Source organism: Panicum hallii, chromosome 1 (genome assembly GCF_002211085.1).
Source record: "Panicum hallii strain FIL2 chromosome 1, PHallii_v3.1, whole genome shotgun sequence".
Taxonomy (NCBI): Eukaryota; Viridiplantae; Streptophyta; class Magnoliopsida; order Poales; family Poaceae; genus Panicum; species Panicum hallii.
Window position 1 is genome coordinate 2,112,175 of NC_038042.1, and position 27,699 is coordinate 2,139,873.

Genomic DNA, 27,699 nt, shown 5'->3' on the forward strand with positions numbered 1-27,699 from the left:
ATCTGCCATCCTTGACGCCGTCGGTGGCGATGGAAGGGTACCCCCATGACGTGACCCAACATGACGACATCGACGCCGCCGGTTTCGGTAACTACTCCGGCTACCCCAACGATGACAGCTTCGTCAACCTCTCCTCCGGTGGCGAGACAAGAGACTTCTTGTCGCAGCCGGCGGCGTACTCGCCGATGCTCGGCGTTCCCTCGTCCAGCAACCCCTCTGCTAGCCAGCTGAGGGTGGATTCGCTCGACCTCAACGGCAGCCAGTCCTGGGGAGGCATGGAGGCTTACCAGCGCATCTTGCAGACCGGAGCTGAAGAAGGCGGCAGTGGCACTATCGAGGCGCACCCGCCGCCCGTGCCCTCACGCAGCGGCAGGGGTTCCCTGGGCCTGCATCCCCCTCGCGCCGGTGGAGTTGGAGGGGCCAGACCCCCCCCCCTCGCGGGGACTCCGGGACCGGTGGTGCCGGCCGCGTCCCTCCTCGTCAACGTGGATCCACATCCGGCGACGCTGGCTCTTCCAGGGGCCGTGGTGCACGTCGCCGCCTCGAACAGGCCGCCCCTGACGACAGCATGCCTCCTCCCCAAGTGCCGGTATGGATCGATTTCCCTCCCCAAGTCCCATTGTATCTTTCGTCACCTCCAAACATGACTGACCTGTACTGCCAGATGTAGTTGAAGTCACTTGTCTCATCAATTTTAATTGTACATCAATTCTAATGGTTTGTACATCAACTAGATGCAATTACAGCTGCAAGCATCTCAATTAGATGCAATTTTAATTAGATGCTTGCAGTGTTCACATACCTACAATTAGATGGTGCACTCTACAAGTAGTTGTGTTCACATACGAAGATGGTGCACTCTACAATTAGATGCTTGCAGCTGTAATTGATGTACAATTAAAATTGATGAGACAAGTGACTTCAAGCATCTCACCTCCAAATAGATGCTTGTAGGTGAGATACTCTGTCGGCCAAAACATACCTACAAGCATCTCCCAGAGTATCTCAATTTTAACTGTACAAGCATCTGTAAGCTGCATCTAGGTATAAACCATTAGATACTCTGTGAGATGCTTGTAGTATACAATTAGTTGATTCTCTTCTCTCTTTTTTATACAAATAGCCACTTTAGTCATGGAAGCACACGACACAGTAACAAACAAACATTGGAAGTTGCAACTAGGACCAAGGATACTACTGCCTATTTGTGTCATTCCCTTATTTTGACCTTTGTCTTTCAAGTTCTCTTGGCAAATTGTTATGGCATCTTTGTTCTGAGCATTAAACAACACCGATGAACTTTCCTTGAAATTTACATCACTGGAATCCAGTATGCATTGCGATGCAGGACTCCAGTTGAATTTAAAATTTCCGTCTTTTGTTTAAAAGGTTAGGACATGTTACATGCTAGCTTCAGTCAGTTGACAGATGCAATTAGCTGCTGCAGTCCGTACCTCTATTCTGAGCTTCCAATTACAGTTGCATTTGATATAATTGGAATTCTGTAACGAGTATAATAATTCTGTTTCTGTGCCACTGAGGTTGTTCAATATTTCAGAACAAGCTTGACAGGGCTCAATGGAGTGATTACAACACTCAGGTCTTTTGTCAGCTGTATTGTGACCAGATTGACATGGGGTACTGCAACAGGGGTCAGATGTCTAAGTGGGGTTGGCAAAATCTCACAGAGGAATACTTCAAACGGACAAAGCTGGTACATGACAACGTAACCTTTGGCAACAAGCTCCGAGCACTGAAGAAGGAATGGAGAGCCATACGTGATCTCCAGATCAAGGAAACCGGATTGGGCCGTTCCTCTGATGGTTCTGTCAATGCTTCCGAACAATGGTGGCAAGAGAACAGCCGGGTGCACCATCTTCGTATGTGAACAGAACTACTAAATTAGCTTTGCAGGTTTTGTGACAAACTCTATTCGTTTGCTTTTGTTGCAGGACCAGTAGAAGGAGCTGAAGCATGGCCTTCCTGTCTACCTCCCAGAAATGGACAAGATGTTCCAAGGCGTGTGTGTCACAGGGGAAACTTCATATGTTCCTGGCCGCCGCAAAGGGCCACAGACCATTAGCAGTGACGAAGATGAAGATGGCGGCGACACCACTCCACAGAGCACTCCACACAGTAGTGGCAGCAAGAGGAGCTCCAGCAGCCTTAGCACTCGCAGCACCGGCAGCAGCCCAATCAAGAAGTCCAGGAGCCCAGCAGTGCGTGCAATGCAGTCCAACATGAGGGAGCTCAACATCATTCTGGAGAACAGGACTGCAGCACAGAACCAGATTTGGGCGGATAGGCAGAAAAGAGAGGAACAACTTGAGGAACAGAAGAGAGCCAGGAGGAAGCGAGTGAGGGAGATGGCTAGGCAGCTGGGGGTAGCTGGAGATAGCCGCCTTTGGGTTGGAGTTCTCAAGTTAGTCCGTTCTGATGAGGACATGGAGTCTTTTGAGGAAGCAGATGAAGAAGGAAGAAAATGCATCCTTGCACACCTTTCTGGGGTCGGCAACTAGAACCTCTATTCCATGCATGCACCTGTGTGTGGTTGTGTGGCTGTTGAACCCTGTGATGTTCTTAACTTTATTGTGTACGCTTGTGTTGTGCTAATTTGTTGTGTTGTGCAACTTTATTGTGGTGTTGCTTGTTGATGAATATTTAAGTTATGTGGGTCCCTGTATGTGCGCTGTGTGCATGTGACAGTAGGTTACATAAGGCAAGGTTCTGCTGCATCATTCCTTTTCTATATGTGATTATGTACTGATTAGAGCTTTTTCTCTTTGTTTCATGTGTGCAGGAAGCTGACGAACCTTCAGCAGAGGTGGATGCTAATGCTGGTAGGAAGCAGCTGTGGGAGAAGGATTTTTTTGGCATGCTGGCAGAGGAGGATTAGGAGGACATTGCACTGATATATGGTATGTACTCTCAGTATGCCCTCCATTTGGACAAGTTCTACAATAGGGCAGAACATAGAGTGCCCAAGATGAGTGGGTTGGAATGGGTAGAAGACAAACTAGCCAATGAAACCTCATGCTACAGCTTATTTAGAATGAGTAATAATATGTTCTATAGTTTGCATACTCTGTTAGGAAATGAGTATGGCCTGAAGGACACTGCAAAATCGACCTCTATTGAGGCTTTAGGGACGTTCCTGTGGATTGTAGGTGCTCCACAATCAGCTAGGCAAGCTGAGGACAGATTTGAGAGATCACTAGGCACAGTACACGCAATGTTCTATAGAGTGTTGGAGTGTGTGGTTAAGCTTGCGGACGATATCATTAGACCTCGGGACCCAGAATTCAGCACGCCGCATCCTAGGGTGCTTAACCCTCGGTTCAACCCTGAATTCAAGGACTGCATAGGAGCTATAGATGGCAGCCACATGCCTTGTGTAGTGCCTGCTGATAAATTTGTACAACACTTATGTCGCAAGGGCGTGACGACACAGAATGTCATGGCTGTTTGTGACTTTGACATGTTCTTCACATTTGTCCTTGCGGGATGGCGGGATCTGTTCATGATATGAGAGTGTTTGATGATGCCATAACTACGTACAAGGATCAATTTTCTCACCCACCTGAAGGTAGAGTCTTAGGTGCTACTACATTTGGCATTTCTAATTCAAGTACTTAACACTTACAGGTAGTTGCTGCTGTAGGGAAGTTCTATCTGGTGGACTCCGGGTACCCCAACCGTCCAGGTTACCTGGCTCCATACAAGGGAACCATGTACCATATTCAAGACTTCCAAAACGTCGCAGAACCACGAGGTAAAAAGGAGACTTTCAATTATGCCCATTCATCTCTTAGAAATGTCATTGAAAGGGCATTTGGTGTACTGAAAATGAAGTGGCGCATATTGATGCTAATCCCTAGCTATCCTCCCGCAACGCAAAGGAAGATTATTGTTGCTTGTATAGCTTTGCATAATTTCATAAGATTGAGTGGGCTGGACGATAATGACTTTGGGCTGGTAGATCAACATGTGCATTATGTGCCGCCAGACGCCTCTATTGAGCAGACTGAAGCTGTTGATGCCCCAGATTTTGAAGATGTTGCACAGATGAATGCATTTCGTGATTATATTGCTGACCACCTGTACAATAGAGCCTGAGGACGAGTATTTGCATTAGTTTGCTGAGAACTTGTAATAATCTTGCTTGCGGCGGGCCTGAAGGACTTGTATTTTAGATTTATTTGTTCACAGACTATAATAATGCTAGTTCTTTAGGATATTTGTTGATTGTATCAAATGTTTGCTCAGAAGTTGCATGCGGTTTGTGCTATAGTACAGTTTTTTTAACTTGTAATATTGTCTGTTCAGAGGATTAGGAAAAAATCTGAGCTACTGAGTACTGTTGCATTTGATACAAACATGCGAATGCTTGCAATGTGTGCAGCTGCATGGTGGACTTTCCTTGTGGATAGAGGGGCATTCTGGTCTTTCTTAGGCCAATTCAAAGAGTTGGAATTTTGTGTTGCAAAGTTGGAATTCTAAAATTTTCTAACCCTGTGATGTACTTGCAAGTTGGGTTAGAAAAAGTTGGAATCTAAACAAGGCCCAGGATAGTGCCGGCGGAGAAGCTGCCAGCCTGCTGTGCCAGTTAGCGCAGTTCCAACTTTCCATCTCAGTTGGTGTCCGTAGAATTTTTATTAAGCTGCTAGGTAAAGGGATTCCTAACAGTCTAGTAGAATGGTTTTCATATAATTAATTATACCGCCATGTAGAACTTTTAACCTATATATCACTATAATAAATAATTAACCTATATATCACTATAATAAATAAGAAAGAGAGTAGAGACACGTAAACCAATACACTAGACATTGTAAATTATGCATTGGGAGTGAGGTGGTGTCTTCATAATAAATGAAGAATAAATATGATAGATGAACAGAACAGAGTGAGTTTAATAGAAATCCACACAAGACATTATGGGTTAGTGTAGTTTCTAAAGGTGGCGTCTTGAGGATAATCCCAATGCTTCAGGTCACATAGTTTTTATAGAATTAAATTGTCTGCCACATAAGCAAAATTACTGATATTGGATTTGTTGATGAGAGAGGAGAAAAGAGGAGGAAACCCTTTCTCATGTAGGAGACGCTCCATCCAAAGCACAGAGAAACGGCCCCGCTGAAAGGATCGTGATGTCGCCTAGAAGAGGGTGAATAGATGCTCCTGTACAATTTTTTTACTTCAAAGCAGCAGATAAGATTCACAGCCTGCCAAACTCGGAACTTCTGGGTTATCAAATCCGGAATTTCTAAATTTGAGCAGGGCAGTAGATGAACTCGGAACTTCTGGATTCTACAAACCGAAACTTCCAGATTCACACAGAGCAGAGCAAAGATAATAAATCTGGTACGAGTAAATGGATACAAGTGTCAGACCCGGGGCTACGGGGCTGTGTACATAACGTAGTTTAAACAGGATTAAGAAATAAAGCCTGTCTTATCTCTTATTTATGTTGTTTTCTACTCGTATGAGTAAGAGATAAAGCTAGTCGGTACAGAAGGAAACTACTCGAGTTATACCCAGTTACGATTCTTTGGCTAGTATTAGACTAGGATTCATGTAACCCTGACTTACCGGATATATAGGGGGGGGGTAGGGACCCATTCAAAATAGAACAACATCTACATCCAAGGCAATACAAACCACCATACAGGACGTAGGGTATTACGCACCTCGCGGCCCGAACCTGTCTAAGTCTTGCGTTCATTGCACCTTCGAGTTCCTGATCTCGGCGTTTCCTCACCTAAACTTACCACCTTGGGTATACCTTTTTCAGGATGTATCTGCCAGGTAGTTTCGTAAATTATCTACAAAGTGCTATCATTGTGAATTGCATGATTGAGCGAATTGCTTGGCAAGAGGCCATCTAATTTTGTTGGTTTCGGCTGAATTATGTAGACCTACCAGATTGCTGATCTTTTGGATGTATTGATACATGCCGCGGTTGATCCTTCTTAATTTGAATGGCATGTAAAGGGTTATTAAAGTTTCTTCTCCTCGAAAACTGTTACGGACACTATGCATTGAGGAGGTAGTATCTGCACATACATTTATTATCCTCTCTCTCCTCTACACACTACACACTATGGGTTTAGGAGAGCTCAGAGTAGCAATTGCCCTCGGAAAGTCAGAAGCAACGGCTACTGGGCATGAGATGGGCATTGACTAGCGGCTGCAGCAACAAATTGTTCCCTTTTCTTTTCCAAAATAAAAAGGAAACGAGTTGTTTTGCTCTGCAAGTGAGAGAGCGCGTGTGCCGTCGCCTGCCGGTGCTTTTCAGTAGTACAGAGAGATCAAAGGCAACGACATGACACGGCCCGGCCAGACGGCAGTAGATCACTCGTTGCCCATGTATTTCCGCTGGCATCAGGACTGCCAGACCAATGAGCATGATACGAGCAAGGTAGTTCGGGGTGCCATCAATTCCCGCGCAGAGCTCCGGATCTGAACTCGCTCCCAAACCTAACCCGCATCTGGCACGGACGACGACCGTGCGTGCCATGGCCCATGGGGGTAATGAATTCGGAATTCCAGGTGTCCTGCGACACGCCTTCACCATCACAGCATCCCATCCTGGCTTCCTTTACCTACTCCTCTCGAGGCCTTGTTTAGATTCCAAAATTTTTTAACAGTGCCACTGTAGTATTTTCGTTTGTATTTGACAAATTTTATCTAATTATGGATTAATTAGGCTCAAAAGATTCATCTCGTGATGTACAATTAAACTGTGCAATTAGTTATTTTTTTACATACATTTACTGCTCCATGCATGTATCCCAAAATTAATGTGATAGAGAGAGAGCGTAAAAAGTTGGAATTCGGAGGTGATCTGAACAGCGTCCCAGTTCCAGTTCGCCGTTGGTAATTTAAATTTTGCCGAAGCGATTAATCCCCAGTGAAAACCGCCCGCGTGCTCATCCCCTTCACCCACCAGCCACCGACCACCAACGCCGGCCACCTTTCTTCAGAGGTCACAGCTGTGCTGCGCTGCTAGCACGCACGTCTCGGATCCCATCCATGTACGATCCACGCGCCTGACGCGACACCGGCGATGGCGACAGGCCTGATCCCCTCCTCCTCCTCCTCCTCCTCCTCTTGGTGCTTTGCTTTTGGCTGGCAGCACCGCGCGCCCCCATCCGATCCGGCGCCCGCAGCGTCGAGTCGCCGTCGCATCGCAGGGCACCTGACGTCCCATGGGGCCATGGCCCCCCCGGGGCCCCGACGACGGTGTCTCCTTCCCCTTCACCCTCTTCTCCCTTGGCGCGGACGGAGCCATGGCCCCAGGCCCCCGCGCAGCCGTGCTCACCGTCGCAGTACAGCTCCGCGCCTCCGCGCGCGCACGGCGCACACATGACACATGGGGCATGGTGGATGGACGGACAGACAGGACGGGCGCGCCCACGCGGGCGCCACGGGACACGGACGGGGACGCCGGCCCCGCTGCCGGCATGCCGCCTGTCCCTTTCCCCCGATCTGAACCCGGCAAGTACAGGCAGCACGGTAGTTGCCCTCCAATTGATTGCCGCCACCAACCTGTGAGCCGAGCCCGAGCCGCTGCTTCGCTTCGCTCCCCACTCCAGTTTCCCCTCGTGTCATCTTCTTCATCACGGGCGCCATGGCCTGATTCCCCTTTCTTTTTGCCCGGAATTGTTAGCGATGCATCCTTTACCACCGAAAGGGAGATCAGAGCGTGCACCGCCATCGAATTCGAATCCACCTGTCTTTGTAACCAAACATTCCCCTCGATCCGAAGAGGGCTGCCGCTTTGCCTTGCCATGGCGGCAGCTGCATCCGGAACATCCATCCATCCTTCTCGGCGAGGAATGAATTTAAAGCCATGCGGCCATGCCCAACATAGATCGCGGTACTGTATCGCAGATCTCGTATCGCGGCATATGCATGTGATCGGTCGTGTTCCGGACAACGCGATGCGATGGGAAGTACAGGAGCAGGATTATACATCTCCAGATCAATTAATAAATCAATAAAATTCGGTGAGGGGGGAGGAAGAGGGGAGTGAGAAAGAATCAATACATTGCAACTCTTTGATTCAATTGCCTTTGATCAAATACTCATCATCATCAAAGAAGAAAGAAGAAGAAAAAATGAGCAAAAAATACTACAGGGATGCATGGAGAAGTATTATACTGGCGGTGGCGGGTGGGTGTTGGTGCCGATGACCGGCGCTCCGGCGAGGCGGCGAGCGGTCTTCACGGGCTAGTAGTACGGCTTCCCTGGAGGCGGCGGCGACGCGTAGGACACACCGTAGACAGGCGGGAACGGCAGCTTGCCGCCGTGCCCGTGCCCGTGCCCGTGGTCGTGGTCACCACCGGTGCCGGGGCTCCCTCCCTGGGCCGGCGGCGAGCAGTGCTTCGTCGGCGGCGCTCCTGGCGTCGTCGAGGGGGTGCCGGGGTGCGACGGGGGCGAGGAGGGGGTCCCTGGGGCGTGCGGCGGCAGGACGTAGCCTGGGTGCTCCGTTGGCGGCGACGGCGTCGGGTGGCCGGAGGACGGCGGCTGGTAGCCTGTCGAGGGAGGCGACGCCGAGCCGTGGGATGGGGGCGTCGAGGGCTTGGGGCCGTACGAGCGCGGCGGCGGCGCGTAACGCACGTCCGGTTCGTCCGCCGAGGTCGGCGGGGGCGGCGCGTGGGTCACTGGGGTTGGGGAGGAAGAGCCCTTTGGTGGCGACGGGTGGGACGGGGTCGGCGCGCCGTGCGGCGGCGAGTGGTAGGATGGAGTGCTGGAGCTTGAGGGTGGTGAGGGGTAGGACGGCGTGGTGGGTGAACCCTGGGGTGGCGAGTGGTGGTAGGACGGGGTGCTGGCGCTCGACGGCGGCGGAGGGTAGGACGGGGTGGTGGAGCCCTGTGGCGGCGAGGGGTAGGACGGGGTGGTGGGTGATCCCTGGGGTGGCGAGTGGTGGTAGGACGGGGTGCTGGCGCTCGACGGCGGCGGAGGGTACGACGGCGTGGTGGAGCCCTTTGGTGGCGAGTGGTACGATGGAGTGGTGGCGCTCGACGGCGGCGACGGGTAGGAAGGAGTAGAAGGAGAGCTCGAAGGCGGCGACGGGTAGGATGGGGTAGGAGAGCTCGATGGCGGCGGCGGGTTCCCAGCGATGCGGCCTCTCGGAGGCGATCCCACTGGCGTGGGCGGTTGCTTGCCGCTTCCACGTCCACCGCGCCCGCCATGGCCACCAGCACCGGGCGTCGGGGTGTACCCACCACCACCCGGCGTTGGGGTGTACGCCGGGGCCTGGCATTGCGCCTTGCTGCAGTCGAACGGGTGCGCTGCGGCGGCCGCGCACTGCGACGGCGGGCGCTGGGCCGGCGCGCCGGGGATGCAGTTCCACGCGCCGTCGGCGGTGGCCTTGGCGCAGGGCGGGCGCGAGGTGATGAAGTTGTCGGTGTACGTGAAGTTCTTGAGGCTGGCGAGGCCGCAGACGCCGGCCGGCAAGGCGCCCTCGAAGCGGTTCCTGGCGACGTCGAGCTCCTCGACGGCGGCCATCCCGCCAATGCTGGCCGGGAGCTGGCCCTGGAGGTGGTTGTCGCTGACGTCGAACACGGTGACCTTCTTGAGCAGCCCGACCTGGGGCGGGACGCACCCTGTGAGCTCGTCGGCGATGAGCACGATCTCGTTCAGCGTCTCGGCCATCTTGCCGATGCTGGGAGGGATGCATCCCCCGAGCCTGTTGTGCGCGAGCACGACGACGGAGGCCGGCGAGTTGCCGAGGTTGGCCGGGATGGGGTTGCGGAGGCGGTTGGAGTTGAGGAAGATGGCGTCGAGCGGGCGGTCGAAGAGCGCCGGCGGGATGGAGCCCTCGAAGTCGTTGAACCTGAGGTCGAGGTACCTGAGCGACGGCAGCGAGAGCACGACCTCGGGGAATCCCCCGACGAAGCGGTTGTTGCTGAGGTCGAGCTCGTGGAGCAGGCGCAGGTGGCGGAAGGTCTCCGGGACGACGCCGCAGAAGCGGTTGGAGTTGATGTGGAAGAGCGCCAGGTCCGGGACGCCGAGGGGCAGCGACGCCGGCAGGTACCCGGCGATGTCGGCGTGGTTGAGGTCGATGCCGGCGACGACGAGGTCTCCATCGCCGCTGCTGCCGTGGCCGTGGCTGTATCCGCCGGAGGCGGCGCCGGCGCCGGCGGTGCCGGGGAGGGGCGCGCAGAAGACGCCGTTGTAGGCGCAGACGTTGGGGCCGGACCAGTTGGCGGTGAAGTTGGAGGGGTCGGAGAAGATGGCGGTGCGCTTCCACGCCTGGAGCGCGGCGTAGGCGGCCCGGAGGCGCGGGTTCGGGAAGGACCAGGACGGCGGCGCGGCGAAGCGGGACGCGAACGAGGCCGCGTACGCCTCCGGCACGGCGCCCTCCTGCTGCGCCGCCGCCGGGCGCGGGTGCAGGAGCCCGAGCAGCGCCAGCAGCAGCAGCAGCGCCGCGCGCGCCGGCGCGCCGCGGGGGGTCATGGCCAGCGGGACTGGTCGCCGCTCGTCCCGAGGACGGGAATGTCTGGTCTGGGGGTTGCCGCGATCTGGAGGGAGGAAGGAAGGAATGCGGGGGCTTGATCTAGGGAGAGGAGGGAGGGATCACGGAGGAGCGGGGAGGAAGGAGGCTGGGGGTGGTGGTGGCGCGTGAAGCCGCAGTGGCATTCAGAGCGGGCACATGGGGGGTGTGAGCGAGTGATTGAAGAAGCAGCGCTCGCTGGGGAGGGGAGGGGCTCACATGGGGGCCGCCAGCCAGCTCAGTTCGAGCGCGTCTCGCTGGATCACTACTACTAGCTGTGTGTGACTGTGCGTGTGGCGGTGTCTGCTTGCGGCTGCCGGGTTCGTCACGGAGGAGACGACGACGACGCGGCTGGCAGGGGTGGTAGCTGGGTCTGGTTTGGTTGACGGGCGGCGCGGCGCGTAGCGGGCGGCGGGCGGGGAGCGGTCGGCGTTCGAACGTGGGGGGGTTGGTCCGGTTGGCGGTGGCGGTGGCGGCTCGGGGGGATGCCTCTGCCTCTGGCTGGCTGGCTGGCGTGTCGTCTTGGTCCGGCCTCGTCTGGACCGGGAGTTTGGTTTAGCTTTTAGAGCGCCTTTGTTTTTGTTTTTGCTTGCGAGTTCTGGACAATCCGCGTTCGCCCGCCGTCGCGCGCGTCCTCGGTGGTTTCGGCTCTTGTTTACGCATCCCCATGGAGAAGAGAACGCGGTGTGGTCGAGCTGGAATTCAAAAGCCGATGGAGCGTTACGGCCAGCGCGCGCGGATCATGCTCAGGCCGCGCGAACGGCGGCTCGCCGGCGGGCACGCACAGCCGCCTGGCCTGGGCTGAGATGCTTGCATGTGTGGACTAGTTTAGCACTGGCCTGGCATTGGACTTTTTGGTCCTTGACTGCAGTTGCTGCTAGGTAGGGCCCGCGCGAGGCTACACTTGTACTTGTATAGTATAAGCTCAGACGGTCACTGGCTCACTGTTAACAAGTAATAAAAAGTACACCATGCGATGTAAAATGTATGCATGGGTGTCTGATTACAGTGCATGCGCGATCCAGCCCAAGCGACCAAAATAACTCCATCAGACTTTCCAACTTACATTTAGAGAGTGGAATAAAATAACCACACGCCAGATCCTCTACTGAAACTCCTATTTTACGGAGTTATCCAAATCTCTTACTTCATCCTCGTACTCCACTCTCTATTCCTGAGGGTCTCTAGAGAGCCCCCTATCTGCTGACAAAGCTCCCAATCTACAGATAAATAGGTCCTACCCTTTATATTAAAAGAAAATAGCGAGATTTAAAGAGGTTAAAAAGCTAACCCTCCTAAAAAAATAGAAGGAGCCCTGGCTCAAAAAGCAGAGGGTCTGATTTGAGAGCTGTTAAAGATGCTCTAACGTGCTCATCAGGCTGCTGTAATCGCGGTGGCCACTAATTTAACTGCTCCGTGGCCTTTTTGCGCGATGTGCTCCGTACCACTCCACTTGCGATGGCCTAGCCAGGATTCCGAGTCAGCTTCAAAGGTTTGAACCGGTCCACCGAGCCGAACCCGGCCAACGTTACCTGCCGCGCGCGTCCCTGCACACATGCGCCGCGGGCAGCGTGCTGATTGGGTGCGGCGTGGTAGTTACTGTGCTACGCCGTAAAATAAAACTGCTCTGCTCAAAGCCTCAAACTGGGAGGTGACTCTCTACGCTTGTCGTTTTACGGTTAACTCTCCGGGTTTTCGTTTTACTTCTTTAGTCCGAGGGCTGTTAGGCCGTCTGGACGTCTGGGAAAGGACAACGGTTCTCGGCGGCAATCTTATATTGTTACTGATTAGAGATTATTTTCGGAAAACCTTAAACTTAGTCCTCATGGTACATGCTAAAAAATAACTGATAAAGATTCTTGTAAGAGATCAATTTAGATAACTATTGTATCAAGTACTATCTTTTATGAAAAGATTACCCACCTTTACCGAGAAAATAGTCTAAATTAAATATATATTTAAATTATCCACCTCTGTTGTTATATAAATAATTTAAATACCCTACTAATCTTCATCTAAATTACCCATACGTGTCATTAGAAAAAAATAATCTGAAGTAACTCTATAAAAATAATCCTTCTATAATTATTAAAATAGAGCAGGATCATAAATTATCAGCATTCAGTGTAACATTGAGATATTTGAGAGTGCTTTGCATGTCCTATCCCATATTTTAACATTGTTACTTATAAATAACGGGATGCTCTGGTATTGCCGGTTTCCTTGATGCTTCCAAGCTTTATAACTTGCTTTACAAATAAACAAACAATTGAACTTTATAGCTTAGTAATGACGACTAATATACTCACTCTACTATTTTAAAACTCATGAGCAATGTTTCCTAAAATTTTGATCCATGAGCGATCTTTCCTAAAATCTTGATTCCTAATAAAATCAAGAACCCTTCTTCAAGAGACTCATTCTCATCTTCTGGTGGAGCAATTACATATTGGTAGGGGTACATCCAAAAATATATTATGAGATGGTTAAAAATTCTCTCTTATCATACTTTAAAAATTATGCATGATTATGGTCCTTTTTATATTTAAGGTAACATTATACTACAAGATCTATACGGAAAAATGTGGACACTTCTACTGATGTATGTGGCATAGAATCTTTGGAAGGAGCGAAATAGAAGTATTTTCCACTGTAGTGTTTCTGCAATCTTTTCAAAAAGAAGAAATGAGGACACCAGTACGTGCAAGATAAAACATATCGAGTGCCTTGACTAAGCACGGCTTCAAATAGATCATAGTGGCGGGGTGGGGGAGGTGGGGGGGGGGGGGGGCACGTGTCTCCACTCAAATTCTGAATTCCATTATTCCACATGCAAGAATTACTTGAAGCCGCTCAATATTTTGATTAGGCCCGCCGCATAGAACTTTAGTCCTCTAACTATATCACAAACATCAACCGTTGAGTTTGCTCGTCTACACGACGATTTGGACATCACAGCGCCACAAAATAATGTAGCCACACCGCGCGCATACAATGCAGCGTGCATGCATAACGAATCCTCCTTGAGGTTTAGGGGGTCTTTGGATCCAGGCGGTAACGTCTAAGAGTGCTAAATTTTCACACTGGCGTATCATAAGGAATGTTAATAAGATGAGCGAAACTTTAATAAAAAATTTAAAAAATTTAGTAAAATTACGAGTGCTGATAAATATTAAAGTATAGCGTTTAACTTTAACCTATGCAAATAGATCCTCGGAGGAGGATCGGATGAGCACACGCACGCACGTACTCACATGCCAGGTAGCCATGTAGGAGACGAGTAGTACGTCAGGTTTGCCGGGCCTCCGCTGCATTTTCGGCCCATTTAATGCGGAGTAGCGAAGGCAGCATGTTGGATGGAGTTACTACAGCAGGCGGGTCAGGCCAATGCCTCCAGGTCTACTGGCATGCGGTGGCTGTTGCTTGGTCGCCGACGTGCCACGGCTAGCGCTGCCGCTGCATCGCACCGTGCTGCGCGTAGAGTACTGGCGCAGCAGATGTCGCACAGGGCGACGCGCCATGGAGCCACGGAGATGGTGGCCGACGGAGGCCAGGCCAGGATCGGGGGGAGAGACGAGCAGCGATCCGGGGGGCCGGCAGGCAGCGGACGGGACGGGACTGGAGTCTGGGCTGACGGCTGCCGGCCTCGCCACAGCGCCCCTGCATTATCGAGTTTTTTAAAAAAAAGCGCTTAAAAAAATAAAATTCGAAAAAGGGTGCCGGTTGTGAAAAATTGGAAAAATGGGTACCTCCCGCTTGTTGATCGGGCGGGAGGCGTGGGGCCGGATGGGCGGGAGGTTCCAAAAATATTTCCAGTTCCCTTCCGAGAGCCTCTTCGCGAATAATAAAAGTTTAAAAGTTTCTTATTCGCGAAGAGGTTCCTAAGACAGGCATCCCACCCAGCCAGTTGGCTGGAGGCCTCCAGCCCGGCCAGTGGGCGGGAGGTGCCCCTGCTTATTTTTTTGTTATATTTTGTTGAAATTTATGATTTACAAACTATTTGAAATTCAGAATTTTTTCAAATATAATATTTATTCGCCATACTCTTTTGTATACATATAAAATTTTAATTTAATTTTACGAATAAGGTTACTATATCTAAAACTCGTATGAAAATGGTTAAACGATAACGTTTTGCAACGTAGAATCCAAATATTACGATAGTACGATACATCAACCAATTAAAAAGAAAATAGTATCATACAAAAATAGTTTAAATACAAAAAGTCCACCGAATCAGGAGTATCTACTCCGCATGTCCCGGACCTCGCGCTCTCTTCGTCCCCCCTAGTCCTAGCCCGTCGGCGTATGTGGTCCTCCGAGTACGTAAATGTATCTGGAGCACGGTGAGGACGAGACGGAGGAGGTGCAGGCGTGAATAGGTCATCCTGGGAATGTGCACCTGGAGCGTCAAACGTTTGGGAGGGACCAATGATGTCAGGCCCGGCGCCGCCGCCCACCAACTCCGACCAAGTGGCGGAGCCGCCCTCCCACTCGTCCCAGTCTGGCACACCCGAATGGACCACCGTGTGCAGAAGCTCCCATCGACCATGCATGCTGAGTATAGCCCTGAGAGTACGGTGCAGCTGGCGTCGAACCCGACGGGAGAGACGTTCCTGGACCATAGGCGCCAAACGTCTGACGCTCCATTCTTGCAGGAGGAGGTCCCATTGTCGTCTAGTGCATGACTATAAAAACAAACGAAATTAGTTGTGTAAATCAAAGGTGATTGAAATGACAATTATAAAGGACTTACAGCTTGAACTAGCGGCAGTACCGCTGGACGCTGCGTGCGGTGCTGCAGAGGTCGACGGGCCAGCTGTGTACACGTGGGTGGACGCATGAGACGAACTGCTGGTCCCCACATCGTCTCTGCCGCGACACGTCAGTGCACGTAACACTCGCGTCAAGTTGTCTGGAATCTTACGCAAGCTGTCTGAAGCGTCCCCCCGTCAGGGAAGACTTAAAAGTGTTAATTTATCAGTCCCAGGAGGCTGATAACACTTTTATTACAACAGTTGGTACATCACCGTACAACTCTTCGCGGTAATGGGCAGTGAAGCGCCACTATCGCGAGGATTACAACTAAAACCCACACTACTACACTAGTTACGAAAAGAGGATCATCAGAGTCTTGCGCCATGCGGAATCCAACGGTGGCCTCAACCACAGGCAAGACTGGGTGCAGGACGAAACCCTACTCGTTGTCTTCGGGGACGTAATCTGGATCTTCCACTGTAAAAGTAAGAATGGGGTGAGTACAAACGTACTCAGCAAATCCAATCACACCCACGGAGGGGATATAACAGAATTTAATGCACAGGATAATCCAAGGGTAAGGTTTATGGTTCATTTGCGGAAAACACGGTTATATGCAGGGGTTCGTTTTAAAAACATTTCCAAAACAAGTTTTCTAGTTCCAAGGAGCACACGGTGTTGATCCTCACGGATCCAAGTTTTAAACTGCTACCGGACTCCCCGTCCGCCATAGCACACGGCACAACTGCCGGACACTTTCCAAACGACTCACACCAGCTCAACCGTTCCCAGAGAGGAACACTAGTTATGTGACCACACCATAACTTGCCCAGTACCGTGGGCACGACTATTCGAATAGATTCTCAACTCTGCAGAGGTGTGCAACTTTACCCACAGGTGGGGTACCACAGCACGAACACCTTAGTGCCGGTGCAGATCCCATCAAAGCCCTTACCCACCTTAGCTAGACCTGACTAGCCACCACGGGATCTATCAAGGGGTCATTCGACCTATCACCGAGGTTTAACCGGGGCATAAGTCACACAGAGCTTATCCCGTCTCCTTGATCACCGTTGCTCCCAGCTCTCCTGATGGCTATCAGACTAACTAGTGGGGTTAGGCCAAGCCGTTGCCCATACAACGGTCAAGTGGTTTGCACGACAGGAAGCTAGGTGAGACGACACATCAACTCGGTCCTTAGGGGTGACAAGATGGATATCTCCCTTCCACGCTCAACCACACAGGTACGAGCACACCAACGGCAATTCACACAGAAATGCCATCCATCCCGTCTAACTCACTTTTCAAAACCACATTTTATCCCTTCCCACACTCACACGTTTTCTTTGTAAAATCAGGTGATCAAAGTAGGGTTATCTCAAACAAGGGTGGCTATCCTACCATGTTTTCAGCACACAAAACCATGCAATTTTATAAAACAGGCCGTTGGGTTGTGTTTATAAAAACTAGGACAGAAACATGCATCAAAGGGCGGGATTGAACTTGCCATCGTCAAGTCCTTGCGGGAGGTCCTGATCGAAGCACTGTCCCTTGAGTTCGGGGTCGCAGAACTGGTCCTCGGTTGCTTGGTCGTAGTCGGGAACTCCTTCGTTCACCCCGTGTCCTACGACGCAAACAAACAGGCATGCAATCAAGCGAGAGAACTAAAAGCTTTTATCGTTGAGCTTGAATCGGAAATAATTTAGTTACGGAGATGGGGGTCATATTTTTGGGTGGTTTCTTAATGGCATGGCTAGAACTATACTAGAAAGAGCGTGGTAAAGTTTCGGGTAGATCGGAGATCGTTTCGCACATAAAATGACGAGTTAAAGGTGGTTCCAGGGGTTAAACGGGGGTCCAGGGGCTTGTTCGTAAATATCCGGAAAGAGTAAGGACCTATTTACGAATCCTAGAAATACCCTGAGCATGTTAAAATGTGTCGCGTATAACTAGGTTTATGTATCGAGGGGTTTGGTTCGAAATAACCGGAAGGGTAGGGCTTCTTTTGCAAAAGGGAGTAGTTAGGGGAAATTCTTTTGGAGAAAACAGGAGAAGGGAGGGGGTTTTGGGCAAAAAGCCCCTTTCTTCCTCCTTCCTCCCGCACAGAACAGAGGAGGGGTAGCGGGGGGCCGGCGGTGGCCGTGCCGGCCGGTCGGGGCTCGGTGGCGGCTCGGGAGTGGGGGAAAAGGGAGAGGGAGGCGCGGGGGTCCCATCCCCGGTCTCACCTTGGGCCGGGGTGGAGCGAGGGAGCCGGGCGACGGCGGGCAGCGGGTGGCGACCGAGCGGCGTGTGGCGGCGGCGCTGGGGCCAGGGAAGAGGGGCGGGCGGTGGCGGTGAAGGTCGTGGGGGAAGAGGGGCGAGGCGGGGGCCTATTTATGGGCGGGGGACGGCGGTGGAGAGGCCGGAGGTAGGTGGAGGCCGGCGAGCGGCGCGGGGCGCCACTAATGGCGCTCGGCCGTAGGCTTTCGTCGCGACGCGGCGTGCGGCGAGGGTGCCGAGGTGCCGTACGCGGGACTGTGCCGGCACAGGAGCAAGGAAGCGACGGCGCGCGCGGCGGGGCGGGGCGTTGGCGGCGGGCGGCGCGGCATGCCGTGCAGCCTCGGGGGCGAGTGCGCGACGGGCGGCGCGGTCACGCGATGCACGCGCTGGGCGCGCGTGCGGGCGCGGGCGGCCGGGCACAGGGCGACGGTGAGTGAGGGAGAGAGGGGTGGGGCGGCCGGTGCTCAGGAGCTGGGCGGCGCTCGGGAGCAGAGGTGAGAAGGGAGGAGGAGAGAGGAGGGAAAAGAAGAAAGGAAGAAAAGAAAGAGAGGAAAAAGAAAAAAAAAAGAAATAGAAGGGAGAGAGAAAGGAAGGAAAAGAGAAAGGGGAGAGAGAGTGTCGGCGCCGGTCGCGGCGGCGACCGCGGCCGGTCGGCCACGCGCGGGGGAGCGCACTGCGCGAGGAGGAAGGAATCGCGCCGGCGTTGATTGCGAAAAAGGCGGTCGCGCGTGTCGTCGGCCGCCGAGCGGTGCGGGATGGGACAGCGGTCAGGTCCGCTGTCGGTCCAACATGGTTAGGGTTAGAGTTTTGACGACGAATGACTTTTAAACGAAGCACTCTAGCGCGTGATTTATTTGGGTGAATTTCTAGGGCGTCACAAACCTACCCCACTTAAATGAATCTCGTCCTCGAGATTCGGCTGGCTCCTAAATAGATGGGGAAACTCCTTCTTTAGCGCCTCTTCGCGTTCCCATGTCGCTTCTTCTACTCCATGTCTGCTCCATTGGACCCTGCACATCCGTACTTCGGAGTTTCTTGTCCTTCTAGTGACAGTGTCTAGAATTTTGACCGGCACCTCCTGGTATCGCAGATCCGGCTGCAGGTCTGTTGTTTCCACTGGCACATGTTCTCCCTCAGGTACTCTCAAACACCTCCTTAATTGCGAAACATGAAACACTGGGTGTATGTCTGTCATTTCTTCCGGTAACTCCAGTTGGTATGCCACGGCTCCGACTCTCTTTAAAACCCGATATGGTCCGATGTATCGAGGGGCCAATTTTCCTTGTACCTGAAACCTTCGGGTTCCGCGAATTGGTGAGACCTTGAGATAAACAAAATCTCCTCGGTTGAAACTTATTTCTCGCCTCTTCTTGTCTGCGTAGCTCTTTTGCCGTGACTGGGCTGCTTTCAATTTCTCACGGATTTCCGCTACTTTTTCTTCCGCTTCTTTTATGAGCGCGGGTCCTACTAGTGCACGTTCCCCAACTTCAGACCACATCAGGTGAGTTTTGCACTTTCTTCCATAGAGGGCTTCGAATGGCGACATGCCCAAGCTTGCTTGGTAACTATTATTGTACGAGAATTCTGCATAGGGGAGACTCTGCTCCCAGTCCTTTCCGTAGGTCAGAACACATGCCCTCAGCATATCTTCCATAATCTAATTTACCCTTTCGGTCTGACCATCCGTCTGTGGATGATATGCAGAGCTGAAATCTAACTTGGTGCCCATGGCTTGATGCAAGCTTTTCCCGAACCTAGAGGTGAATTGGGTTCCTCTATCTGAGACAATCCTGCTAGGTACTCCGTGTAGCTTGACTATGTTCTCCATATAGAGTTTAGCCAGCTTTTCTCCACCGTAATTAGTTCGTACGGGTATGAAATGTGCCGATTTAGTGAGTTGATCCACTATTACCCATATGGAATCGTGTCCCTTTTGTGTTTTAGGTAGACCCACCACAAAGTCCATCCCTATCTCATCCCATTTCCACACCGGGATAGGCAAGGGTTGCAATAATCCTGCCGGTTTCTGATGTTCGGCTTTAATCCTTTGGCAAGTATCACAATGAGCCACGAATCTTGCGATATCCGCCTTCATTCCATTCCACCAATATTTTTGCCTTATGTCCATATACATTTTGGTGGATCCTGGGTGGATGGAGTAGGCCGAGTTATGGGCTTCGTCCATGATCAATTGCCGGAAATCCCCATTCTGGGGTCCACAAATTCTATCCTCGTACCATAACGTTCCCTTATCGTCCACTCTGAAACCTGGCGCTTTGTTTTCTCCGGTTTGTTTGCAGATTTTCATTAACTCCTGATCCGATCGTTGGGCCTCTCTAATCCCATCTTCTAGTGTCGATTGGATGTTTAGCACATGGCTGGAACCTCGAGGAACAATGTGCACATTTAATCGTGCCATTTCCTCGCATAGATGGTCATCCTTGGGTCCATAGGTTTTCCGGCTTAAGGCGTCGGCTACCACGTTCGCCTTTCCGGGGTGATACTGAATTTCCAAATTATAGTCCTTGGCCAACTCCAACCATCTCCTTTGCCTTAGGTTTAAATCCGGCTGGGTGAAGATGTACTTCAGGCTCTTGTGGTCGGTGTAAACCTCACACTTATTTCCAATCAGATAGTGTCTCCAAATCTTAAGGGCATGCACTACGGCTGCCAATTCCAAATCATGGGTCGGATAGTTCTGTTCATGGGTCCGGAGTTGGCGGGAAGCATATGCAACGACTTTCCCGTCTTGCATCAGCACACACCCTAATCCTTGTCGGGATGCGTCACAGTAAATGACAAAATCCCGATGAATGTCCGGTAGGGTCAGCACTGGGGCGGTTGTCAACCTTTGCTTTAATTCTTGAAAACTTCTTTCACAACTTTCCGTCCAGGCGAACTTCTTCTCCTTCTTAAGAAGTTCCGTCATGGGTCGGGCTATCTTGGAAAATCCCTCGATAAATCTCCGATAGTACCCGGCTAGCCCAAGGAAGCTCCTGATTTCACTGACGTTAGTTGGTCGCTGCCAGTTGGAAACTGCTTCGACCTTCTCTGGGTCCACAGCTACGCCTTCCGCGGTCAGGATGTGACCAAGGAATGCTACTCTCTCCAGCCAGAATTCACACTTGCTAAATTTCGCATATAGCTTATGTATCCTTAGCTTTTCCAGCACTACCCGCAAATGTTGCTCATGTTCCTGAACACTCTTGGAGTAGATAAGTATGTCGTCGATAAAGACTACGACAAACTTATCCAGCTCGTCCATGAATACCTTATTCATGAGGTTCATAAAATAGGCAGGGGCATTGGTTAGTCCGAAGGACATTACGGTGAACTCAAACTGCCCGTAGCGGGTGACAAAAGCTGTTTTAGGGATGTCACTTTCTCTAATTTTGAGCTGGAAATATCCTGACCTTAGATCAATCTTGGAAAAGTACTTGGCTCCTTTTAGCTGATCGAACAGGTCATCAATCCTGGGGAGGGGGTACTTATTCTTAATGGTAACCTCATTCAGTGCTCGGTAGTCCACGCACAACCTCATACTCCCATCTTTCTTCTTGACAAACAACACTGGGGCTCCCCAAGGCGATGAGCTTGGTCTAATGAAGCCAATTCGTTGCAGTTCTTCTAGTTGCTTCTTTAACTCTGTTAACTCAGAGGCTGCCATCCTATAGGGTCTCTTGGCTATAGGGGATGTTCCGGGGATAAGGTCTATGACGAACTCTATATCTCTGTCTGGCGGCATGCCAGGAAGTTCTTCGGGGAATACATCTGGGTATTCGCTTACTACCGGGACTCCTTCTAAGGGCCTGGCTTTCATGCTAAACACCATTGGGTCAAACTTACTAACCCGGGTACGGCAGATCACTTGTACTCCTTCGTGGTTTGTTAGGTGTACCACTTTGTCGGTACAGCCTATGAGACCATTGTGCCGGCTTAGCCAGTCCATTCCAAGGATCACGTCTATTCCCCCAGACTTAAGTACTACCAAATCTGCTAGAAAGTCTACCCCACTTAAATTGATCCTTACCCGTGGACATCCTAATTGACAATTGATGTTGCCTCCAGGCATCCGGGTTAATAGGGAGGTTTTTAGTAGTACTGTAGGTATTTTGTGTTTCTCCGCATAGCTCGAGGATATAAACGAGTGTGATGCCCCAGAATCAAATAGTACTGTTGCCAGAGCTGAGTTGACTAGGTACTCACCGAGCACTACGCCCTGGGCTTCCTGAGCCTCCTGCGCGTCGATGTGATTGACGCGGGCTCGTCCAAACGATTGCTGCTTCACCTACTAGTTGCCGTCGTTGTTGCGGACGGGCACTCGGTTGGCACCGGTCAGGGCTGGTCTGGGCCCATTCACTGTGTTGGAGAAGGCCGATGTAGACGGCTTGTTCTTGGCATAAGGGCAATTGGCGATGAAATGCCCTGTCTCCCGGCAGTTGAAACAGGCCCTAACATTGTTGTTGTCGGAGGCAACCAGGCTTGTGTTGCTCTGCGGGGCCCTCATGGTATTCTGACTTTTAGGCTGTGCTTCAGGGGCCCGCGGTCCTGACACTTGGGACTGAGTCCTATACTGCATTGGGGCCTGAGATCTTGGTGCAGTGTAGCTGGAGTTCCTCGGCCTTTGGAAGCGGTCCTGTTGGCGGGCCTTACTTTCCAGGAATTTGCGTTTAATATCTTTCCTCTCTTCGGCTTTGGCCCTTTCCGTGAGGATAGCTTTGTTCATCAGGGTGTTGAAGTCCGGATAGATCTGTGGGGTAAGCAAGGTCCGGAATTCTGGGCTTAATCCCTTCTTGAACATGTCCTGTTTCTTATCGTCGTCGCTCACTTCTTCCGGCGCATATCGAGCCAATTCTATGAACCGGTGGGTGTACTCTTCCACCGTCATGCTTCCTTGTTGTAGTGCGCGGAATTCATCCGCCTTGCGCTTCATGGTGGCCGAAGGGATGTGGTAGCGGCGGAACTCCCTTACGAATTCTCCACAGGTGATGGTAGAGGCATCCTCGGCTGCGGCACAATAGTTTTCCCACCAGGATAATGCTGTTCCGGTGAGCTGGTGGGCTGCTAGAAGGACTTTGTCCCGGTCCTGGCATTCGAATGGTTCGAGCTTCCTCTGAATCACTCGCAACCAGTCGTCAGCATCCAACGGGTTGCAGGACCCGGCAAAGGTGGGTGGCTTGGTCCTTAGGAAGGCCGTCAGCTTGTCGTTCATATTCTGCCCTCGTGGCTGCCGGTTAATGAGGGCATTCGCCAGTGTTTCCAGAATGAGGGTCTGGTTATGGATTATCTGCGCCAAGTCTCCGAGGGGTGGGGGTGGTGGTAGTTGCTCTCCTTCTTGACTTCCTCCTCGGGTCTGGCTTACTTCTTGTTCTCCTTGGGGAAGGTCTTGTTCAACGGGCTGTGCTCCGGTACTGGCGGCTACGGGGTTCCGGCCACGGGAGGCCCTCGCGACGTTCCGGGGGGTCACCTGTTGATCGGGTAGATTGGGGTTACGTTTATGTGATATTTAAGTTGTTTAATTCGTATATATATAAGGCAGAATCTACCTTCTGCCGGTACTCATATAAACAATCAGCACACAACAAACCAGCACACAACAAGCACAAACCATTTTATTACTGCAAAGGGGGTACAACTTGGGGGTACGACTAGGTCTCGTGCTACTCGGCCAAGGTCTGGTCTAAGGGCACGTCTTGAGCTGGGGTGGTGCATTACTGGGACGGCGTCGGTTATTCTATTTGCGAGGCGTGCCTTCTTCCGGGGTGGGGAGGGTGAGAGATCCTCGTTCGCCGTCCTCTGGGTTTCCATCTGGCAAGGGTTGCGCTGCAGCACCCCCTTCGACGGCGGCGGAACTTTCAGGGTGCTCGGGTGGGGCTTGCGTGTTTCCAAAAAGGGGTCCCCATCCTATGATGGGCGTCCCGAGTAAAACATGGTCCTCCCCAATTGCCGGGACTGGTGTCCCACTTCGGGTCCAATCTTGCATGCGCCAGTCTCGGACTTGCCTGAGGCTCTCTTGGGCGACTGCTTCGCTACTAACCGCGGCTGCGGCTCTCGCCTCGGCGTGGGCGGCTCGGATCTGCTGTATCCTCACTGCGAGCTCTGCTTGCTCGGCTCGATGGGTCTGTTCCCTTAGAAGGTTGGCTTGCTCATCAAAGAGTTGGTCCAGGGCGGCTAGGTATGTAGCCACTTGGTACAGGGGGCCTTCTTCGTGGCGACGTCGTTCCAGGTTTCTCATGCGTGCTTCCCAGACTGGGGTCCTGATGGCCGGCGGAAAGAACTTCGCTGGTGTGGGGGCGAGTTGTTCTTCAAAAATCCGGCACAAATAACAGAGTGCTTTTCTGATGGCCAAGGGGTAGGTGTCTTGGTGTCTAAACCCCGTGGCGGTCGCTCGCCAAGGCTGAATGTCGGGGTAGCGGTTGCTCCTGGCGATGACCAGGATCACCCTGCAGCGGAGGGTACCATGGTGCTCGTACTCTCGGCTGTAGTACCTTGGGCGTTCTGTAATGCCAAGGTCCTCCAGGGTGTTGATTAAGAGGCCGGGAAAGCCAGGTGCTGCTTGGCAATCGACCTGGGTCCATCCTTCCTCGGCCATCTGAAATATGAACAGGGTAAACAGTCTAGCACAGATACAAAAAGGGAGTGGATAACATTTATTATTGCAATACGGGGATACAGTTTTCATGGACACGGGGTTATTAGGGTCGGGTTCTAGCTTGGAGTGCTAATCCTATTACGGGGATTCTTCCTCGGTCCTGATAGAGCGCTTCTTTATTGGAAGGAACCGATCCTTCTCGTTTTCGGTCTGAGTACCCTTATCCCAATGGGTTTCCATGGGTTCTTCTTCTTCTTCCTCTATCCATCCACCTATTCCGTTGCGGTTCTCGTATTCTTGCATCTGGGCTTGGAGGGCGGCTAAGGAATACTCGGCGCTTGCGGCTCTTGTCCGTTGTTCCTCCAGCTCCTGGGTTAACTTTTCAATCCCATGGATTAGCTGCTTCAGCTGTGCCGCCTGTTCGCGGTAGAGTGCATCCAAGCCAGTAAGGTAGATGGACAGGTGGGAGACCGTGTCTTCTAGGTCTTCTTCTTCTCGTCCAAGTCCCCTCATCCGGGCAATCCAAGTGCGTCCTCTTCCCTCAGCGGGTGGGAAAAATCCCATAGGAGTCTGTTGAAGGTGTCGCCTGTAGATCACACGCAGCCGGCGCAGGGCTTTACGGGCGGCCTTTCGATAGGTGTCGGGGAAACGGAAACCAACGGTGGAGATGAACCAAGGGTCCACATCAGGGTAGCGGGTGTTTCTCTCCACGAAAACCATCATGTCGCACCGAAGGGTGCCTCCGGCGATGTACTCACGGTAGGCATACTCCGGTGGTTCCATAATCCCGACGCGTTCCAGGCTGAGCAATAGTAACTTGGGAAGGCCGGGCTCTGCGTGGCAGATTCCGTTAACCCATCCATTGCCAGCCATCTGGAACAAGGCAAAGACCAGTGGTGAGTGTTTGTGCAGAAAATTTCTAAATCGGGACAAGTTCTAGGGCCTAAAAAGGGGTCTCGCTCCTAGGGTCACGTCCTACGGCCAGTCTACGGCTCTGATACCACCTGAAGCGTCCCCCCATCAGGGAAGACTTAAAAGTGTTAATTTATCAGTCCTAGGAGGCTGATAACACTTTTATTACAACAGTTGGTACATCACCGTACAACTCTTCGCGGTAATGGGCAGTGAAGCGCCACTATCGCGAGGATTACAACTAAAACCCACACCACTACACTAGTTACGAAAAGAGGATCATCAGAGTCTTGCGCCATGCGGAATCCAACGGTGGCCTCAACCACAGGCAAGACTGGGTGCAGGACGAAACCCTACTCGTTGTCTTCGGGGATGTAGTCTGGATCTTCCACTGTAAAAGTAAGAATGGGGTGAGTACAAACGTACTCAGCAAATCCAATCACACCCACGGAGGGGATATAACAGAATTTAATGCACAGGATAATCCAAGGGTAAGGTTTATGGTTCATTTGCGGAAAACACGGTTATATGCAGGGGTTCGTTTTAAAAACATTTCCAAAACAAGTTTTCTAGTTCCAAGGAGCACACGGTGTTGATCCTCACGGATCCAAGTTTTAAACTGCTACCGGACTCCCCGTCCGCCATAGCACACGGCACAACTGCCGGACACTTTCCAAACGACTCACACCAGCTCAACCGTTCCCAGAGAGGAACACTAGTTATGTGACCACACCATAACTTGCCCAGTACCGTGGGCACGGCTATTCGAATAGATTCTCAACTCTGCAGAGGTGTGCAACTTTACCCACAGGTGGGGTACCACAGCACGAACACCTTAGTGCCGGTGCAGATCCCATCAAAGCCCTTACCCACCTTAGCTAGACCTGACTAGCCACCACGGGATCTATCAAGGGGTCATTCGACCTATCACCGAGGTTTAACCGGGGCATAAGTCACACAGAGCTTATCCCGTCTCCTTGATCACCCGTTGCTCCCAGCTCTCCTGATGGCTATCAGACTAACTAGTGGGGTTAGGCCAAGCCGTTGCCCATACAACGGTCAAGTGGTTTGCACGACAGGAAGCTAGGTGAGACGACACATCAACTCGGTCCTTAGGGGTGACAAGATGGATATCTCCCTTCCACGCTCAACCACACAGTTACGAGCACACCAATGGCAATTCACACAGAAATGCCATCCATCCCGTCTAACTCACTTTTCAAAACCACATTTTATCCCTTCCCACACTCACACGTTTTCTTTGTAAAATCAGGTGATCAAAGTAGGGTTATCTCAAACAAGGGTGGCTATCCTACCATGTTTTCAGCACACAAAACCATGCAATTTTATAAAACAGGCCGTTGGGTTGTGTTTATAAAAATTAGGACAGAAACATGCATCAAAGGGCGGGATTGAACTTGCCATCGTCAAGTCCTTGCGGGAGGTCCTGATCGAAGCACTGTCCCTCGAGTTCGGGGTCGCAGAACTGGTCCTCGGTTGCTTGGTCGCAGTCGGGAACTCCTTCGTTCACTCCGTGTCCTACGACGCAAACAAACAGGCATGCAATCAAGCGAGAGAACTAAAAGCTTTTATCGTTGAGCTTGAATCGAAAATAATTTAGTTACGGAGATGGGGGTCATATTTTTGGGTGGTTTCTTAATGGCATGGCTAGAACTATACTAGAAAGAGCGTGGTAAAGTTTCGGGTAGATCGGAGATCGTTTCGCACATAAAATGACGAGTTAAAGGTGGTTCCAGGGGTTAAACGGGGGTCCAAGGGCTTGTTCGTAAATATCCGGAAAGAGTAAGGACCTATTTACGAATCCTAGAAATACCCTGAGCATGTTAAAATGTGTCGCGTATAACTAGGTTTATGTATCGAGGGGTTTGGTTCGCAATAACGGGAAGGGTAGGGCTTCTTTTGCAAAAGGGAGTAGTTAGGGGAAATTCTTTTGGAGAAAACAGGAGAAGGGAGGGGGTTTTGGGCAAAAAGCCCCTTTCTTCCTCCTTCCTCCCGCACAGAACAGAGGAGGGGTAGGGGGGGCGCCGGCGGTGGCCGTGCCGGCCGGTCGGGGCTCGGTGGCGGCTCGGGAGTGGGGGAAAAGGGAGAGGGAGGCGCGGGGGTCCCATCCCCGGTCTCACCTTGGGCCGGGGTGGAGCGAGGGAGCCGGGCGACGGCGGGCAGCAGGTGGCGACCGAGCGGCGTGCGGCGGCGGTGCTGGGGCCAGGGAAGAGGGGCGGGCGGTGGCGGTGAAGGTCGTGGGGGAAGAGGGGCGAGGCGGGGGCCTATTTATGGGCGGGGGACGGCGGTGGAGAGGCCGGAGGTAGGTGGAGGCCGGCGAGCGGCGCGGGGCGCCACTAATGGCGCTCGGCCGTAGGCTTTCGTCGCGACGCGGCGTGCGGCGAGGGTGCCGAGGTGCCGTACACGGGACTGTGCCGGCACAGGAGCAAGGAAGCGACGGCGCGCGCGGCGGGGCGGGGCGTTGGCGGCGGGCGGCGTGGCGTGCCGTGCAGCCTCGGGGGCGAGTGCGCGACGGGTGGCGCGGCGGGCGGCGCGGTCACGCGATGCACGCGCTGGGCGCGCGTGCGGGCGCGGGCGGTCGGGCACAGGGCGACGGTGAGTGAGGGAGAGAGGGGTGGGGCGGCCGGTGCTCAGGAGCTGGGCGGCGCTCGGG

At 52.3% G+C, this 27,699-nt stretch overlaps 1 protein-coding gene across 1 annotated transcript; it reads right to left on the minus strand.

Annotated features, from left to right (window-relative positions):
• Positions 1-7,963: 7,963 nt before the first annotated feature.
• Positions 7,964-10,680, minus strand: LOC112879300 (leucine-rich repeat extensin-like protein 7). Its single transcript, XM_025943526.1, has one exon. The coding sequence runs from the start codon at positions 10,465-10,467 to the stop codon at positions 8,236-8,238; it is 2,232 nt and encodes a 743-aa protein (XP_025799311.1). The 5' UTR covers positions 10,468-10,680; the 3' UTR covers positions 7,964-8,235.
• Positions 10,681-27,699: the final 17,019 nt, after the last annotated feature.

Excerpts from the sequence above, each read along its gene's own strand:
- LOC112879300 (XM_025943526.1), bottom strand. The coding sequence starts at position 10,467 with ATGACCCCCCGCGGCGCGCCGGCGCGCGCGGCGCTGCTGCTGCTGCTG.